This window comes from Protomyctophum parallelum, assembly GCF_964188405.1.
Source record: "Protomyctophum parallelum genome assembly, chromosome: 1".
Taxonomy (NCBI): Eukaryota; Metazoa; Chordata; class Actinopteri; order Myctophiformes; family Myctophidae; genus Protomyctophum; species Protomyctophum parallelum.
This window is the reverse complement of record NC_139697.1, coordinates 101,679,437-101,697,565: the sequence shown is the minus strand read 5'-3', so window position 1 is coordinate 101,697,565 and position 18,129 is coordinate 101,679,437. Positions and strand designations below refer to the sequence as shown.

The 18,129-nt window shown below is 43.8% G+C and overlaps 1 protein-coding gene across 1 annotated transcript in view; it reads left to right on the top strand.

Annotated features, from left to right (window-relative positions):
• Positions 1 to 286: 286 nt before the first annotated feature.
• Positions 287 to 18,129, top strand: part of LOC310856259 (uncharacterized protein) — a gene marked incomplete at its 5' end in the record, with an annotated part of 21,448 nt that continues 3,605 nt past the window's right edge. Inside the window, 7 exons of the mRNA XM_083761567.1 lie at positions 287 to 305; positions 8,913 to 8,932; positions 10,621 to 10,805; positions 12,061 to 12,314; positions 15,767 to 15,903; positions 16,568 to 16,709; positions 17,996 to 18,067. Coding sequence (XP_083617693.1) covers positions 287 to 305; positions 8,913 to 8,932; positions 10,621 to 10,805; positions 12,061 to 12,314; positions 15,767 to 15,903; positions 16,568 to 16,709; positions 17,996 to 18,067 — 829 coding nt within the window. The remainder of the gene's footprint in view (positions 306 to 8,912; positions 8,933 to 10,620; positions 10,806 to 12,060; positions 12,315 to 15,766; positions 15,904 to 16,567; positions 16,710 to 17,995; positions 18,068 to 18,129) is intronic.

The window sequence follows — 18,129 nt, the reverse complement described above, 5'->3', positions numbered from 1 at the left end:
GGGTCAGTGCTAGTAGTACCCGGAAACAGTAGGACGCCCGCGGGGGAACTTTTAAATGGTTCGACCCTGCCCAGAATGGGAGGGGTTGATGGTTTAACTACACCCACAATCACTGTTTAACTCCGCCCACCATCAGCTCCTCCCCGATCTGCAAGCTGCAGTCAGGGGCTTCTCTTAAAAGCAGCTCTCGCGCAGGAATGTTTGCATTAAATGCTTGTGTTGTTTTAATGTTTTAATGATGACGCATCAGTGGATAATTCACTGTTCCTACATTCCCCTGCTGATGATGACGTGCTGCTGCTCAGGTAAACGGGAAAGTTATTCTGCATGTTTTAAGTTTGAAGTTAGTTTTTTTCTTACATTAAAGAGGCTACAACTGTCAGAGAGACACAGAGAGAAGGGAAATGGAATTGTGTCACCTATACTTCTGTTGGTTATTATGTAAACCAGTGCATGCGGTTCTCAAACTTGTTCATGTCGAGGACCCCCAAATTGACACATGCCCGCGGACCCCCCATTTATGATGAATTCCTGTTCTGTTCTTTAACTATATAGAAGTGTCTATTTGTATGTCTCTAAATGTTTTGATGAATTGAACAATGTGGACCCTGTTGTAAACAAGTGTAATGCTTAATTGGGTCGTCCACTCACAGTTAACAGTCTTTGTATTGAGTTTGTGCTTGAAATGTACTGTAATTCTGCAAACTGTTAAGAAATATTTCAATCAATCTTATCAATCAATCAATTTGAAAAGATATGTCAGGGACCCCCATACATCTGGCTCTATAGCAGTGATTCTCAGTTTAATTTCAAGGACCCCCCCAGTTTTACATGCATTTAGTCTACGGATTTCTATCTCTCGGACCACCCATTTATATTGCAAAATCAATGTTAATTTAACTCTGAAACAGTTTGCAAATATAGTAATCTCGCCCCTTTGCCAACTCGCCCAGCGGAAAGTGAAGACGGCTCGCCCAAAGCCGTGGATATCTCGCACCAAAGACCACTGAAGACCATTTCCATTACCTTTTTGCTGGACTTTGAAACTAACCCTGGGACACTATTTTATTTGCTGCTAGTATTGAAGTAGTGTTGTATACCACTATATATACTACTGGGGGTCCCCGGACCCCACTTTGGGAACCACTGACGTAAACCTTCGTATTCTACAACTTGTGCTTTACTGAGTTACCCCTCAGGGGAGGGAGGGGGCGCCGTTTAACGTGAGGGACCGTGGGAAGCAGTGTTGCCTGATCTTGCAAGTGAAACAAGTTACAAGAACAAGACATCATCAGCACTATAATAAAATACCTATTATGTACAGTAAGGTGTGTGTGCGTGCGTATCAAGTCTCCATGGGGATGAGTAATCTAGGGGGAAAAAGTCATTGTGGTTGTGAACTATCACTTTAAGCTTAGACTTCATCCAGAGACCATGTTTAACCCATTCTGAACGGGAACCCATTTTGGTGTTAGCATCATGTCATGCTTTAGCTATTGAAAAATAGCAGACCTACAAGCTCATAGCGCGCCACCGAGTGGCGCGCTACGAGCTTGTAGGTCTGCTATTTTGGAAAAATCGAAGAACGACTGACATTTTTTAGAATCTGATCTCAGGTCAGAATGGGAACAGTGTGTGTCCAGTGGAAACCTCGTATGAATCTGATCCCAGGTCAGAATGGGGTAAAATAGAGACGGCACCAGGATCATCCAGTGCCATCTCTATTATTTATATATCTATGCTCGAACCAAGTGGAAGTGTGTAGGGCGAGTGGCGAGGAGCTATAGTTTAAAACGTGTTGATGCTTGTTGGAACTGGAAGGGCATTCCACAGCTGGGTGGCATATAGCAGTAGAACAAATGCAACCCCCTGTGTGTGCCCAATCTGGGTTGAACATGATCAGTGGAGCCGTGTGTGTGTGTGTGTGTGTGTGTGTGTGTGTGTGTGTGTGTGCTGAATCTGGGTTGAACGAAGGAACAGCAATGTTCACCTATGTGTTGTTCACCTATGTGCCTATATGTGATGCTAATGAGCACCATTATATGACTATGAGTACCAGTAGGGGCGCTGTTGTGCCAGAAACAGAGAGAGAGATAGTGCTGCACTGTTGCCTGCTAATGAGAGAGAGAGAGGTGGGGGGGGGGGGGAGTTGCACCACTCAGTTCACACGGGTGTGATTTTTGACATTACCACTTGAACCCTAGGATCCATTTTCTGAGGAGTATACTTTAGCCAAATATAGCAGATCTGCAAGCTCACAACGCCTCGCACTGCGAAGCATTGTGAGCTTGTAAATTGTTTATTTTCCGCAAAGAGGTTTGGTGTAGGGGGGGGGGGGGGGGGGGGGGGAAAGCAGACCAAGTACAAAGTGGAAGGTCAAGTTGACTAGTAATTATTGACAGTTCTTTTTTTTTACCTTAAATTTTTATCCCACGATTTTGTAACCCAGTTTTCTTTCCACCCAGTGCCAATTATCTAATGTAATCCTGGGCGCTACACTTCCTCTGTCAACCTGGGGGGGGCAGCGGACTGACCTCATGCCTCCTTCTATGCATGAGGAGTCCAAGCTGCTTCTTTTCACCTGACAGAGGGGAATTTCCCCGGCCGGACGTAGTGCGTGGAAGGAAAACGTTATTCCGACCAGTTCCTTTCCCCTCCATCAGGCGCCCCGGCTGGCCAGGGGGAGGTAGTTTTAGAGACCAGGATTACGGCATGTTTTTGTGAGGGTATCTACCCTAGGGGACACGGGGAGAACATGTGAGGATACCTACCCTATAGGGGACACGGGGAGAACATGCAAACTCCACACAGAAAGGCCCTTTCACCAACCCCCGCCTCAGGGGTTGACAGTTTAAGTCAGAGGTGGGCAACTTTGACGATGGCGAGGGCCAATATATTTTCACACTCACTCAAGAGGGGCCACAGTGCATATTACTGTCGTAGCAAAAAATAGCCGATCTACAAGCTCAAAATGAGCTTGTAGATCAGCTATATTTGCTATATTTCAATTGAGAACCTGAATAATTCGTTGCCATTTTTGAATTGGAATCCTGAAAAGTTTTTAATGAATTTCAAATGCATTTAGTTATAGTTATGTTAACTTTATGAACTGTTAACATAACTACATTGGACACAAAAAGACTAACATTTTAATACTAGTCATTAAGTACTAGTCATTTAATACTAGTCATTAAGTACTAATCATTTAATACTAGTCATTAAGTACTAGTCATTTAATACTAGTCATTAAGTAATTAAAGCGAGTTTGGAATTGTAAACAGCTGAAATCAATACTATATCAGTATTCTGATATTAACATACGGTCCGCATTAAGTGAAGGTGGGGGCCGCATGTGGCCCCCGGGGCCACCAGTTGTCCACCCCTGGTTTAAGTGGTTAAATGTCTGAAAACACATCAGCATGAATCCAACAAACAGATGTTATGTTGTCAAACCGCTCTCAAAGGGCCCCCACCCACTCCTTTCCCCCCTCACTGCATATGTTTCTGTTCCCTTTTTACCTCCTTTATGATGAATTCCTGTTCTGTTCTTTGGCTAAATAGAAGTGTCCATGTGTACGCCTCTAAATGTTTTGATGAATTGAACAAGGTGGACCCTCTTGTAAACAAGTGTAATGCTTTATTGGTGATGTCCACTCACAGTTAACAGTCTTTGTATTGAGTTGTGCATGAAATGTACTGTATACTGTAATTCTGCAAACTGTTAATATCTACTTCAATCAATCACTCAAACGAGTCTTTCTATGAAATCTATGAAAAAGTTAAATCTGAAACACACTGTGTTCACCTGCTTCATCTCTCCATATCAGCTGAGGGGTCCTTGACCTCAAAAACGTTGAAGACACCTGGTTTTAATTAATTAAAGTGTTCCTGGGGACCCCTCTGGAACCTCCCCAGGGACCCCCTCCTCCTCCTCCTCCTCCTCCTCTTCCTCAGTGCAGCTCTGGGACTGTGTTACATGAAGCTCACATCCGGCCGAGGGGGCCAGATGGCCAGTGTTGTCTCTGACAGCACATTTTGATTTAAGTTTTCGTCATGGTCTTTTGAACAGTTTTAATTTAATTTTAGTCACCTGGAATGTTTTAGTGTTTGTATAGTTTTAGTCGACTTTAATCTACAGTTGATTTAGTCGACTAAAATGTATTTTGGCGGGCCTATTTTCTGAAAACAGCTGGATCTACAAGCTCACAATTGTGAGCTTGTAGATCGGCTATTTTCAGCATGCAACCAAGTGTAAAATGATATGGATCTCTTGTCCACTAGTCCCTTTCTAACATCTTATTTGTGTTGACTTTGTTTTTATTCCTTTTTACAGGTCAATACAGGCAGACAGGCGATTCAGTCAAAACAGTTCATTTTTCTTGTCTTTCCCTCTCCCCTGTACCCCCCCCCCCCTCCCCCCGTCCAGAGGGTAACAAGAAGACTCGCCCCGTTTCTGTTTTCCTCCTAGAATTTTCCCCAGTGAGGGGTTGGTGGGAGAGGCTGGACAGCAGACGGCTGGACTTTGAATTTCTCTAACTATAAACTTTCATGACAGCAGAACAGCCTAAGTACAAATATAATTTATGAAAAGCTACTACAGTGAAGTCTGTTCACAGAAGCTGTTGTAGGATAAGTGGGGATTATCTGACGAGGTACCATTTGAGGGGGCAAAACCTTACATATACTAAATAATACTAAATTGTTTATAGGGTCAATATAAGTAAAATAATATAGCCTTTCTACAGGAGTATCTTTTTATATTTTTCCAAAAATAATACAAACAGCCAATAGCATATTACAAAGTTATCCACCTCACTGGTGACAATTCCGGGAGGAAAAACGGGCAAGCACCGGGGTGAGTCTTCCGGTATTCGTCCAGAGACAGAAAACAGATGCAAGGATATAGTATATATGCACAAAGTGTACATAGAGAGATATGATAGCATACACATACACAGAATACAAAAACAGAAAACAAAAACAAAGACAATAAAGGTACAAAGACTGTAATAGTAAAAGATATGGATAAAAGTAAAAAGTAACCTTACTAACATTTTTGTTTAGTTTCTATTTGTTGACGGAATTGTCAATATACTGTAGTCTTAGTTTTAGTCATCATAGCTTAGCTTTCATTTAGTTTCCATTTAGTCTTCGACAGTGATACAAGGTAAACATTTTTAGTTTTAGTATTAGTCGACGAAATCAACACTGGAGTGGGCGACTGACCACAGACGATCACATCCTGACCTCTGACCTCTGTCTGTAAAACTGACCACAGACGATCACATCCTGACCTCTTTTTGTAAAACTGACCACAGACGATCACATCCTGACCTCTGTTTGTAAAACTGACCACAGACGGTCACATCCTGACCCTGTTTGTAAAACTGACCACAGACGATCACATCCTGACCCTGTTTGTAAAACTGACCACAGACGATCACATCCTGACCTCTGTTTGTAAAACTGACCACAGACGATCACATCCTGACCTCTGTTTGTAAAACTGACCACAGACGGTCACATCCTGACCCTGTTTGTAAAACTGACCACAGACGATCACATCCTGACCCTGTTTGTAAAACTGACCACAGACGGTCACATCCTGACCTCTGTTTGTAAAACTGACCACAGACGATCACATCCTGACCTCTGTTTGTAAAACTGACCACAGACGATCACATCCTGACCTCTGTTTGTAAAACTGACCACAGACGATCACATCCTGACCTCTGTTTGTAAAACTGACCACAGACGGTCACATCCTGACCTCTGTTTGTAAAACTGACCACAGACGATCACATCCTGACCTCTGTTTGTAAAACTGACCACAGACGGTCACATCCTGACCTCTGTTTGTAAAACTGACCACAGACGATCACATCCTGACCTCTGTTTGTAAAACTGACCACAGACGATCACATCCTGACCTCTGTTTGTAAAACTGACCACAGACGGTCACATCCTGACCTCTGTTTGTAAAACTGACCACAGACGATCACATCCTGACCTCTGTTTGTAAAACTGACCACAGACGATCACATCCTGATTCCTGACCTCTGTTTGTAAAACTGACCACAGACGGTCACATCCTGACCTCTGTTTGTAAAACTGACCACAGACGATCACATCCTGACCTCTGTTTGTAAAACTGACCACAGACGATCACATCCTGACCTCTGTTTGTAAAACTGACCACAGACGATCACATCCTGACCTCTGTTTGTAAAACTGACCACAGACGATCACATCCTGACCTCTGTTTGTAAAACTGACCACAGACGATCACATCCTGACCTCTGTTTCTAAAACTGACCACAGACGATCACATCCTGACCTCTGTTTGTAAAACTGACCACAGACGGTCACATCCTGACCTCTGTTTGTAAAACTGACCACAGACGATCACATCCTGACCTCTGTTTGTGAAACTGACCACAGACGGTCACATCCTGACCTCTGTTTGTAAAACTGACCACAGACGATCACATCCTGACCTCTGTTTGTAAAACTGACCACAGACGATCACATCCTGACCTCTGTTTGTAAAACTGACCACAGACGATCACATCCTGACCTCTGTTTGTAAAACTGACCACAGACGATCACATCCTGACCTCTGTTTGTAAAACTGACCACAGACGATCACATCCTGACCTCTGTTTGTAAAACTGACCACAGACGATCACATCCTGACCTCTGTTTGTAAAACTGACCACAGACGATCACATCCTGACCTCTGTTTCTAAAACTAACCACAGACGATCACATCCTGACCTCTGTTTGTAAAACTGACCACAGACGATCACATCCTGACCTCTGTTTGTAAAACTGACCACAGACGATCACATCCTGACCTCTGTTTGTAAAACTGACCACAGACGATCACATCCTGACCTCTGTTTGTAAAACTGACCACAGACGGTCACATCCTGACCTCTGACCTCCTGACCTCTGTTTCTTGACCGTCGTGTCGTCAACAGCGTGTGAAACATTGCTGTCGGGCAGAAACCTCTCATCTCCACATTCTAACTGTAAAAGCAAAATGTAAATTGTGCAATGGACCAAGTCTTTAGCCATTTATCCATGTATGGACATATGGGTGTTGTTGTTGTGTTACCAGGACAACGCCAGGCGTACCAGGTGCTGTGTTGTTGTTGTTTATTACCAGGACAACAGCAGGCGTACCAGGTGCTGTGTTGTTGTTGTTTATTACCAGGACAACAGCAGGCGTACCAGGTGCTGTGTTGTTGTTGTTTATTACCAGGACAACAGCAGGCGTACCAGGTGCTGTGTTGTTGTTTATTACCAGGACAACAGCAGGGGCCTATTTCACGAAACTTGGATTAACTAATCCAGGATTTAGGCCAAAGCCAGGCTTTTTAAATCCTGATCTTTACAGCCTGGTTTATTCCGTTCCACTAAAGCCAAGCGAGGCTCAGAATTGGTGGATTTGGCGAGCCGGGATCAGCAAGCCTGGCTTAATAGACAGTCTGGCTTTTTGTCTCTAGACCCCTTATGTGGATCACAGATTTACTGATCCTTCTTCTTCATGCGGTATTATGGCAGTTTGCATCCTTAATAGTTGCATTACAGCCCCCTTCTGTATATCTCATTATCTTTACTAATCTATTCAAGACTTACTGATACAAGGACTTAAGCTTCTAAAATAAATACTGCTGCTGTAATTAAAGAGAGAACATACTCTCAATAGTGGATAGACTGAATGATTAACTACCCCAAAAATATAGTTTACATTTTACCACTACTATTAACTTAAAACAGAATTCTTAATATTGTAAGCATAATGATATTGTCGCATTGTGATATTTGGCCATAACTCCCTCCTCTGAGGGAGCTACCTTTGGGGAAGGGGGTTGTTGTCCAGACAGGTCCGGGTCATGGGTTCATGTACTGTAGCATGCCAACGTTTGTGCTATTGCCATTGAGAATGCATTGGGCGTTTAAGTTAAACAACTCAGAAACTACAAAACATTTCAAAGTAAAAAGTGTCCAGCATGTGTCTCCACAGTAAGCTGAATTTTACAAAGTGTGAATGGAGTTTCTAGGTGAAAGTGATTTTTTTAAGTGCCACTATCTGCCTATAAATGTCTCAAATTTGAAAGCACTATATTTCTAAAACGATGAAACATTTCAAAGATTCCTTTTCAGGCACACATGTCCACCGTAGGATGAACCTAAATAGGTTTGAATGGGGTTTCTAGGTGTAAGTATGTAGGACTAGTAGTGGGTGAAACGTTACAATGGTAATATGTTGTAAAACAATGAGTAGGCCTAATGGTAATATTTAGTGGTTTTCACTTTTACAATTTTTTTTAATAATAATATAATATAATAATTCTTCTTAACCGTGCACTTGCACGACAGCAAACCTATTCATGGGGAACATTCACCAAAAGCAGCTGATCTACAAGCTCACAAGCTGTCATGATGTTGTGCAGCCTATATATTTTGGTTATTTGATTTTATATAGTGCTTAAATTAGTCCTTTAATGCAGACCGATACAAATAAGGCAACATAAACCCATAATAATTGAATAAATCTGGAAAACATCATTGGTTTGTGATCAGTTTGACTGCTTAATGAACAGTAAAGACATCAGGATTAGGTTAAACCAGGCTGTTAGCCTGGTCCGGAGCAGGCTAAGTCCAAAGCATTAGTTTCCATGGTAATTTATGTAGCATCACTTTCATGAAACCGAATCAAGCCTCAACATATCCAGGTTAACTGGTTAAATTAATCTGGCAAGATCAACCAGCTTTCATGAAACCGGTTAAGCACTGATCCAGGATATATTAAGCCAGGATATGTGTTAAAGCCCGGCTTAATCTCTAATCCAAGTTTCGTGAAATAGGCCCCAGGTGCTGTGTTGTTGTTGTTGTGTTACCAGGACAACAGCAGGCGTACCAGGTGCTGTGTTGTTGTTGTTGTGTTACCAGGACAACGGCAGGCGTACCAGGTGCTGTGTTGTTGTTGTTGTTGTGTTACCAGGACAACGGCAGGCGTACCAGGGGCCTATTTCACGAAACTTGGATTAACTAATCCAGGATTTAGGCCAAAACCAGGCTTTTTAAATCCTGATCTTTACAGCCTGGTTTATTCTGTTCCACTAAAGCCAAGCGAGGCTCAGAATTGGTGGATTTGGCGAGCCGGGATCAGCAAGCCTGGCTTAATAGACAGTCTGGCTTTTTGTCTCTAGACCCCTTATGTGGATCACAGATTTACTGATCCTTCTTCATGCGGTATTATGGCAGTTTGCATCCTTAATAGTTGCATTACTGCCCCCTTCTGTATATCTCATTATCTTTACTAATCTATTCAAGACTTACTGATACAAGGACTTAAGCTTCTAAAATAAATACTGCTGCTGTAATTAAAGAGAGAACATAGTCTCAATAGTGGATAGACTGAATGATTAACTACCCCAAAAATATAGTTTACATTTTACCACTACTATTAACTTAAAACAGAATTATTAATATTGTAAGCATAATGATATTGTCGCATTGTGATATTTGGCCATAACTCCCTCCTCTGAGGGAGCTACCTTTGGGGAAGGGGGTTGTTGTCCAGACAGGTCCGGGTCATGGGTTCATGTAGCATGCCAAAGTTTGTGCTATTGCTATTGAGAATGCATTGGGCGTTTAAGTTAAATAACTCAGAAACTGCAAAACATTTCAAAGTAAAAAGTTCCAGCATGTGTCTCCACATTAAGCTGAATTTTACAAAGTGTGAATGGAGTTTCTAGGTGAAAGTGATTTTTTTAAGTGCCACTATCTGCCTATAAATGTCTCAAATTTGAAAGCACTATATTTCTAAAACGATGAAACATTTCAAAGATTTCTTTTCAGGCACACATGTCCACCGTAGGATGAACCTAAATAGGTTTGAATGGGGTTTCTAGGTGTAAGTATGTAGGACTAGTAGTGGGTGAAACGTTACAATGGTAATATGTTGTAAAACAATGAGTAATGGTAATATTTAGTGGTTTTCACTTTTACAATTTTTTTTTATAATAATATAATATAATATAATATAATAATTCTTCTTAACCGTGCACTTGCACGACAGCAAACCTATTCATGGGGAACATTCACCAAAAGCAGCTGATCTACAAGCTCACAAGCTGTCATGATGTTGTGCAGCCTATATATTTTGGTTATTTGATTTTATATAGTGCTTAAATTAGTCCTTTAATGCAGACCGATACAAATAAGGCAACATAAACCCATAATAATTGAATAAATCTGGAAAACATCATTGGTTTGTGATCAGTTTGACTGCTTAATGAACAGTAAAGACATCAGGATTAGGTTAAACCAGGCTGTTAGCCTGGTCCGGAGCAGGCTAAGTCCAAAGCATTAGTTTCCATGGTAACTTATGTAGCATCACTTTCATGAAACCGAATCAAGCCTCAACATATCCAGGTTAACTGGTTAAGTTAATCTGGCAAGATCAACCAGCTTTCATGAAACCGGTTAAGCACTGATCCAGGATATATTAAGCCAGGATATGTGTTAAAGCCCGGCTTAATCTCTAATCCAAGTTTCGTGAAATAGGCCCCAGGTGCTGTGTTGTTGTTGTTGTTGTGTTACCAGGACAACGGCAGGCGTACCAGGTGCTGTGTTGTTGTTGTTGTTGTTGTGTTACCAGGACAACGGCAGGCGTACCAGGTGCTGTGTCCCTCCCAGACGGTGCTGGCCATGGTCGGGGACAGTGTGGTCCTTCCCTGTCAGGTGCTTCCTCCCGTGGACATGAGACACAACAGACTAGAGTGGTCCAGGTTGGTACAATTTACAATTTACAATTTAGGCATTTAGCAGACGCTCTTAATCCAGAGCGATTTACATTAAGCAAGAACAAAAAAGCATGGGAATACATCACATAAAAAGCATTTATCATGAAACATGCGTAAGCTAAGAAAAGTAACAGTGGAATATCTATATAATGAATCTATACATGTAAACTATACATCTATACTACTATGCTATACATATGTACTATGACGTGCTATGACTACATACAATGCAATTATAGTGCTGTCTACATAACATGCTATAAGTCTGTATCAAATGCTATCTAAGTCTACAGAAATGCTATCTAAGGGGGTAGGGTAAGTGCTATGGCATGCCATGTAGAGAGCTTTGATCTCTACAGATTTTTCAATAGCTAAAGCATAACATGATGCCGACACAAAAATGGGTGCCCGGTCAGAATGGGTTAAAAAATGTCTTCTAAATCCTGACAGTTTTCTGAAATACCTATATTTCTGTATCAGTGGTGCTGAATATTTCATGTCAAGGACCCCCAGAATTATAAGTATTTGGCCGCCGACCCCCATCTGAAAATATGTTGTTCCAGGGACCCCCCCCCCCCCCCAGAAGCAAAGAACGTTCGCTCTGAAATAATACAGTATATTCAAAGATTTGCGCCACATTTACCTAAGACCTACAAGCTCATAGCGCGGCACTCGTAGCCGCGCTATGAGCTTGTAGATCTGCTATTTTTGAAAAATCATGAAAATGTGCCTCAAATCTTTGAATATATATATTCTTTCAGAGTTTTAGTTTTTAACTCAAATCTTTGCTTCTGGGGGGGGGGGGGGTCGCTGGAACAACATATTTTCAGATGGGGGTCAGCGGCCAATTACATATAATTGTTGGGGTCTTTGACATGAAATATTGAGAACCACTGATACAGAAACATGAGGTTTTTCAGCAAAAAAAAACATTTTAAAAAGACATTTTAAGCCTAAATGGGTTAATCAGACCAGTGTGTGTCCAGTGGAAACCTCGTATGAATCTGATCTCAGGTCAGAATGGGTTAATCAGACCAGTGTGTGTCCAGTGGAAACCTCGTATGAATCTGATCTCAGGTCAGAATGGGTTAATCAGACCAGTGTGTGTCCAGTGGAAAAACCTCGTATGAATCTGATCTCAGGTCAGAATGGGTTAAAACACCAAACGGGTGGTTAATCCCGCCCCCCCCCCAGAATGGGGTTATAACCCGACCCGCGCCTTCCTCCCTTCACCACCCAGACCCGAGCAGGACCCCCCCTCCTCCTACGTCCACCTGCGCCGCGCCCATGGTGACGAGGACGCCGACGAGGAGGAGGAGGACGACAGCGGCGTGATGGGGAGGTACCTCCCCTCGGCCTCGGTGTTCCAGGACGAGCTGGTCAGAGGGAACGTCTCCCTGGAGATCCACCACGTGGGCGTGGTCGACGAGGGGACCTTCCAGTGTTCCGCCCCGGAGACCACCCGGAACGGCTGCTCCGTCAGGCTGGTCGTCGGTGGGTGAGGAGGGCTGTTTGTTGTTGACGTTGTTGTTGTTGTTGTTGTTGACGACAAACGTCACATCGTGTCGCATTGGCCCCTAAGATAGCACCTTTTGTAGACTTAGGGGTCGATTCATACTCCTATTTTAGAGCTGAATAAAAGTGGGTTCGGCTCTGTAGAGCCTACAATGTGACGTCATTTGAGGTTCGGGGGGGGGGGGGGGGGGTACCGTCCAATCATTTCGGCACTACAGCGCCGAAACAGAGGTAAAATAGGAGTATGAATCAGCCCTTAGGCTTCACTCACACCTGCACAACAGATTGTTGTATAGCTGATGCATGACGCTTGTTGACTGATGCAAGCTCGCAATTCGTTTCCAATGGGAGTACACATGGTTTGACACAACATTTTTGTTGTATGAGGGGGAGGGGGGGCAGTCGAAACACAGCCGAAAGCCATACAACAAAAATGTTGTGTCAAACCATGTGACTTCCATTGGAAATGCATTGGGGCGGCCATGACACTTTGTTTACATCTACCATGCAACCTTGTTGTATGCTAGATGTATACTCTAGGTGCATGCGAGTTCAAAATGTGTACAAAATCTATTGAATATAGCTGATCTACAAGCTCACAATGCGTCGCAAGTGAGCTTTTCCAAATATCTTTTTATCCCACGATTTTGTAACCCATTTTTCACCCCTGTGTCATTTATCTAATGTGATCCTGGGCTCTACACACCCTCCACCAACCTAGTCCCCATATATGGGAGACAAGGGGAGAGCAACAGACTTAAAGGTGTAGTGAATCGGAAATGGTGAACAACATGAAAATGGTGTTTCAACATGAAACACCGGTCTGAAGTTTCTGAACCAATCAGAGCGTCGCATCCCTTCAGGCGATGGGACGGTAGCTAGGGACGGTAGCTATGCTATGCGCAACAGCGTGGTATGTGTTTGTTTATAAATCAGATGGTCGGCCAGCTGTACCAGTTTACTGTTATGTGGCTTATTTCTGCCCTATAATGTTTTCAGATACATATTTTAGCGTGATGATTGAGTTGAAACCGAGTAATACACTGTCTGGATGTTATCTTGAATGGAAATAAAAACTGAATATTCTGTAATCAGTAGCAGCTGTGTTGGACGGATGCGCAGATATGGGGAATTAAACGGGTGAGCTTCATTGTTATTGGCTTTTATCGATGTGTATCTCTACACGTCATCACGCAGCACGTTTTCGTTTTAATAAATAAATAATACAATCGTTTTTATGGACCTTTGATATAAAAACACACAGAAATGAGAATTTTCAATTTTTTTTGGCATCCATTGTTAGGTATGCCCATATAATGACCACGGATATGGTCTAAAAGTGTGAAAAACGTCTTTTTCATTTAACTGCGCCTTTAACTCATGCTTCCTTCATGCCTGAGTGTCCAAGTTGTTCCTTTACACCTGACAGGGGGGAGTTTCCCTGGTTGGACGTAGCGCGTGGAAGGAACACGTTATTCCAACCAGTTCCTTTCCCCTCCATCAGGCGCCCCGGCTGGCCAGGGGGAGGCAGTATAGAGACCAGTTCCTTTCCCCTCCATCAGGCGCCCCGGCTGGCCAGGGGGAGGCAGTATAGAGACCAGTTCCTTTCCCCTCCATCAGGCGCCCCGGCTGGCCAGGGGGAGGCAGTATAGAGACCAGTTCCTTTCCCCTCCATCAGGCGCCCCGGCTGGCCAGGGGGAGGCAGTATAGAGACCAGTTCCTTTCCCCTCCATCAGGCGCCCCGGCTGGCCAGGGGGAGGCAGTATAGAGACCAGTTCCTTTCCCCTCCATCAGGCGCCCCGGCTGGCCAGGGGGAGGCAGTATAGAGACCAGTTCCTTTCCCCTCCATCAGGCGCCCCGGCTGGCCAGGGGGAGGCAGTATAGAGACCAGTTAATTTCCCCTCCATCAGGCGCCCCGGCTGGCCAGGGGGAGGCAGTATAGAGACCAGTTCCTTTCCCCTCCATCAGGCGCCCCGGCTGGCCAGGGGGAGGCAGTATAGAGACCAGTTCCTTTCCCCTCCATCAGGCTGGCCAGGGGGAGGCAAGTGAGCTTAGATGGCTATTTGAAAATTGCCAAAATGTATAGCGTTGAAGGTTAATGTATGTACCAAAATTAAAATCTCCAAAGTAACTAGTAACTAAAGTTTTCAAATAATTGTAGTGGAGTAAAAGTAAAATAAAATGCTCTGAGATGTAGTGGAATAGAAGTAAAAGTATTGGAAATTGGGAAATACTCAAGTAAAGTACAAATACCTCAAAATTGTACTTAACCCATTTGGGGCGGGAACCCCTTTTGGTGTTTTAATTTGGTGTTATAATTTAGCTATTGAAAAATAGCAGATCTACAAGCGCTAAGAGCTTGTAGGTCTGCCATTTTTGATAAATCGTGAAAATATTTATTTCAGAAAAACTGGAGGATTTAGAAGATCTTTTTTAAATTTCGAGGTCAGGCCTGAATGGGTTAAGTACAGTACTTAAGTAAAAGTTACTTTCCACCGCTGGTTTGTGTGTGGTTGCAGTGAACGTGAACAGACCAGGCATCTCAGTATGTGTATGTGTTATATCAGTGAACGTGAACAGGCCAGGCATCTCAGTATGTGTATGTGTTATATCAGTGAACGTGAACAGGCCAGGCATCTCAGTATGTGTATGTGTTATATCAGTGAACGTGAACAGGCCAGGCATCTCAGTATGTGTATGTGTTATATCAGTGAACGTGAACAGGCCAGGCATCTCAGTATGTGTATGTGTTATATCAGTGAACGTGAACAGGCCAGGCATCTCAGTATGTGTATGTGTTATATCAGTGAACGTGAACAGGCCAGGCATCTCAGTATGTGTATGTGTTATATCAGTGAACGTGAACAGACCAGGCATCTCAGTATGTGTATGTGTTATATCAGTGAACGTGAACAGGCCAGGCATCTCAGTATGTGTATGTGTTATATCAGTGAACGTGAACAGGCCAGGCATCTCAGTATGTGTATGTGTTATATCAGTGAACGTGGACAGGCCAGGCATCTCAGTATGTGTATGTGTTATATCAGTGAACGTGAACAGGCCAGGCATCACAGTATGTGTATGTGTTATATCAGTGAACGTGAACAGGCCAGGCATCTCAGTATGTGTGTGTGTTATATCAGTGAACGTGAACAGGCCAGGCATCTCAGTATGTGTATGTGTTATATCAGTGAACGTGAACAGGCCAGGCATCTCAGTGTGTGTATGTGTTATATCAGTGAACGTGAACAGGCCAGGCATCTCAGTATGTGTATGTGTTATATCAGTGAACGTGAACAGGCCAGGCATCTCAGTATGTGTGTGTGTTATATCAGTGAACGTGAACAGGCCAGGCATCTCAGTATGTGTATGTGTTATATCAGTGAACGTGAACAGGCCAGGCATCTCAGTATGTGTATGTGTTATATCAGTGAACGTGAACAGACCAGGCATCTCAGTCACTGGAGTAACGGACGGTGGACTGACGCTGACGTGCGACTCCGACTGCTGGCACCCGGAGCCCCAGGTCACCTGGCTGGACGGAGAGGGAAACATCCTTCCCACTCAGGTGATTATAGTTAAAGGTATATTCAGTGATTTCACTCAAAAAACCTTAGGTTTCGTTTTTGGCTAGGTGGCAAAGCCTTTTTATCCAATCACGATAGAGAGCCAAAAACGAAACCTAAGGTTTTTTGACCCCCAGGGGTTAACTGGGGACAGGGAGGAACTCCTTATATGGTCAGCACGCTCTATAGTAGGGAGGATTATCATAACAAAACAAAAAAAATAAGTGATATTTGAATTAAGTGAAATCACTGAATATACCTTTAAACTAGAACAAAACTAAAATAAACTAAAAACATTTCCGTTAACTTGAACCAGAGCCTTAGATATAGACTTCTGTTAGATGACTCTGACTTGAACTAAATAAACTAGAAAAGGAAAAGGAAAACGATAACTAAACTGAAACTGTATTGTGTGTTTACAAAACTAACTACAACTGACTGAAATGATAGACAAAAATGCCTTTAGTTTACGTTTTGTTTGTCCATTTATTTATGAGCTTAATCTGTAACTGAGTTATATCATTTCTTGAGTTTGTATTACGCAAAAATAAAATAAATACCATGCCCGCTCTGAAAACCAATGAAAACGAACCGAATTAGAGCTAAAGATGAGTGAAAACTATAACTAAACCATAATGAAAAATCCCAAACCATTTGCCGTTTCAGCACTTGTTTACGATGCAACACGAACCCAGCTGTCACTACGTCACAGCCATCGTCACAGTGACGCGGGCCGCCAACCTGACCTGCAGAGTGAGCCTGCCGCGCACCAACCACACCGAGGAGGCTCACAGCGTCTACAGGCCCGGTGAGCAACCACACTAACCACACCAACCACACCGAGGAGGCCCACAGCGTCTACAGGCCTGGTGAGAAACCACACTAACCACACCAACCACACCGAGGAGGCCCACAGCGTCTACAGGCCTGGTGAGCAACCACACTAACCACACCAACCACACCGAGGAGGCCCACAGCGTCTACAGGCCTGGTGAGAAACCACACTAACCACACCAACCACACCGAGGAGGCCCACAGTGTCTACAGGCCTGGTGAGAAACCACACTAACCACACCAACCACACCGAGGAGGCCCACAGCGTCTACAGGCCTGGTGAGAAACCACACTAACCACACCAACCACACCGAGGAGGCCCCCAGCGTCTACAGGCCTGGTGAGAAACCACACTAACCACACCAACCACACCGAGGAGGCTCACAGCGTCTACAGGCCCGGTGAGCAACCACACTACACACACACCCTCCACCAACCTAGTCCCCATATATGGGGGACAAGGGGAGAGCAACGGACTTGAACTCATGCTTCCTTCATGCCTGAGTGTCCAAGTTGCTCCTTTACACCTGACAGGGGGGAGTTTCCCTGGTTGGACGTAGCGCGTGGAAGGAACACGTTATTCCAACCAGTTCCTTTCCCCTCCATCAGGCGCCCCGGCTGGCCAGGGGGAGGCAGTTTAGAGACCAGGATTACTGCATGTTTTTTGTGAGGGTATCTACCCTAGGGGACACGGGGAGAACGAGCAGGAATCGAACCCAGGACCTTCTAGCTGTCAGGCGACAGCACTACCAACTGTGCCACCGCGCCCCCTACGTCAACAAGGAATACTGGACTACTCGCCCCGGTGCTTGCCCGGGGCGAGTAGTCCAAAGGGGATAACTTTGTAATATGTTATTGGCTGTTTGTATTCTTTTTGGAAAAATATAAAAAGATACTCCTGTGGAAAGGCTATATTATTTGACTTATATTGAACCTATAAACAATTTAGTATTATTTAGTATATGTAAGGTTTTGCCCCCTCAAATGGTACCTTGTCAGATAATCCCCACATATCCTACAACAACTTCTGTGAACAGACTTCACTGTAGTAGCTTTTCATAAATTATATTTGTACTTAGGCTGTCTGCTGTCATGCAAGTTTATAGTTAGAGAAATTCAAAGTCCAGCCGTCTGCTGTCCAGCCTCTCCCACCCCTCACTGGGGAAAATTCTGGGAGGAAAACAGAAACGGGGCGAGTAGTCTTGTTACCTCAACAAGAATGAACACATAAATAAAGACACATTATATTTATCTGTCCAGGTTTCGGTGCGGTCCAGACAGTTGATCCTCGCAGGCCGCCAATGGATACGCCTGCACTACAAGATAATCAAGGTCAGTGTGTGTGTGCGTGCGTGCGTCCTGAGCAAGACGTTAAACTGCTCCGTTGTAACTAC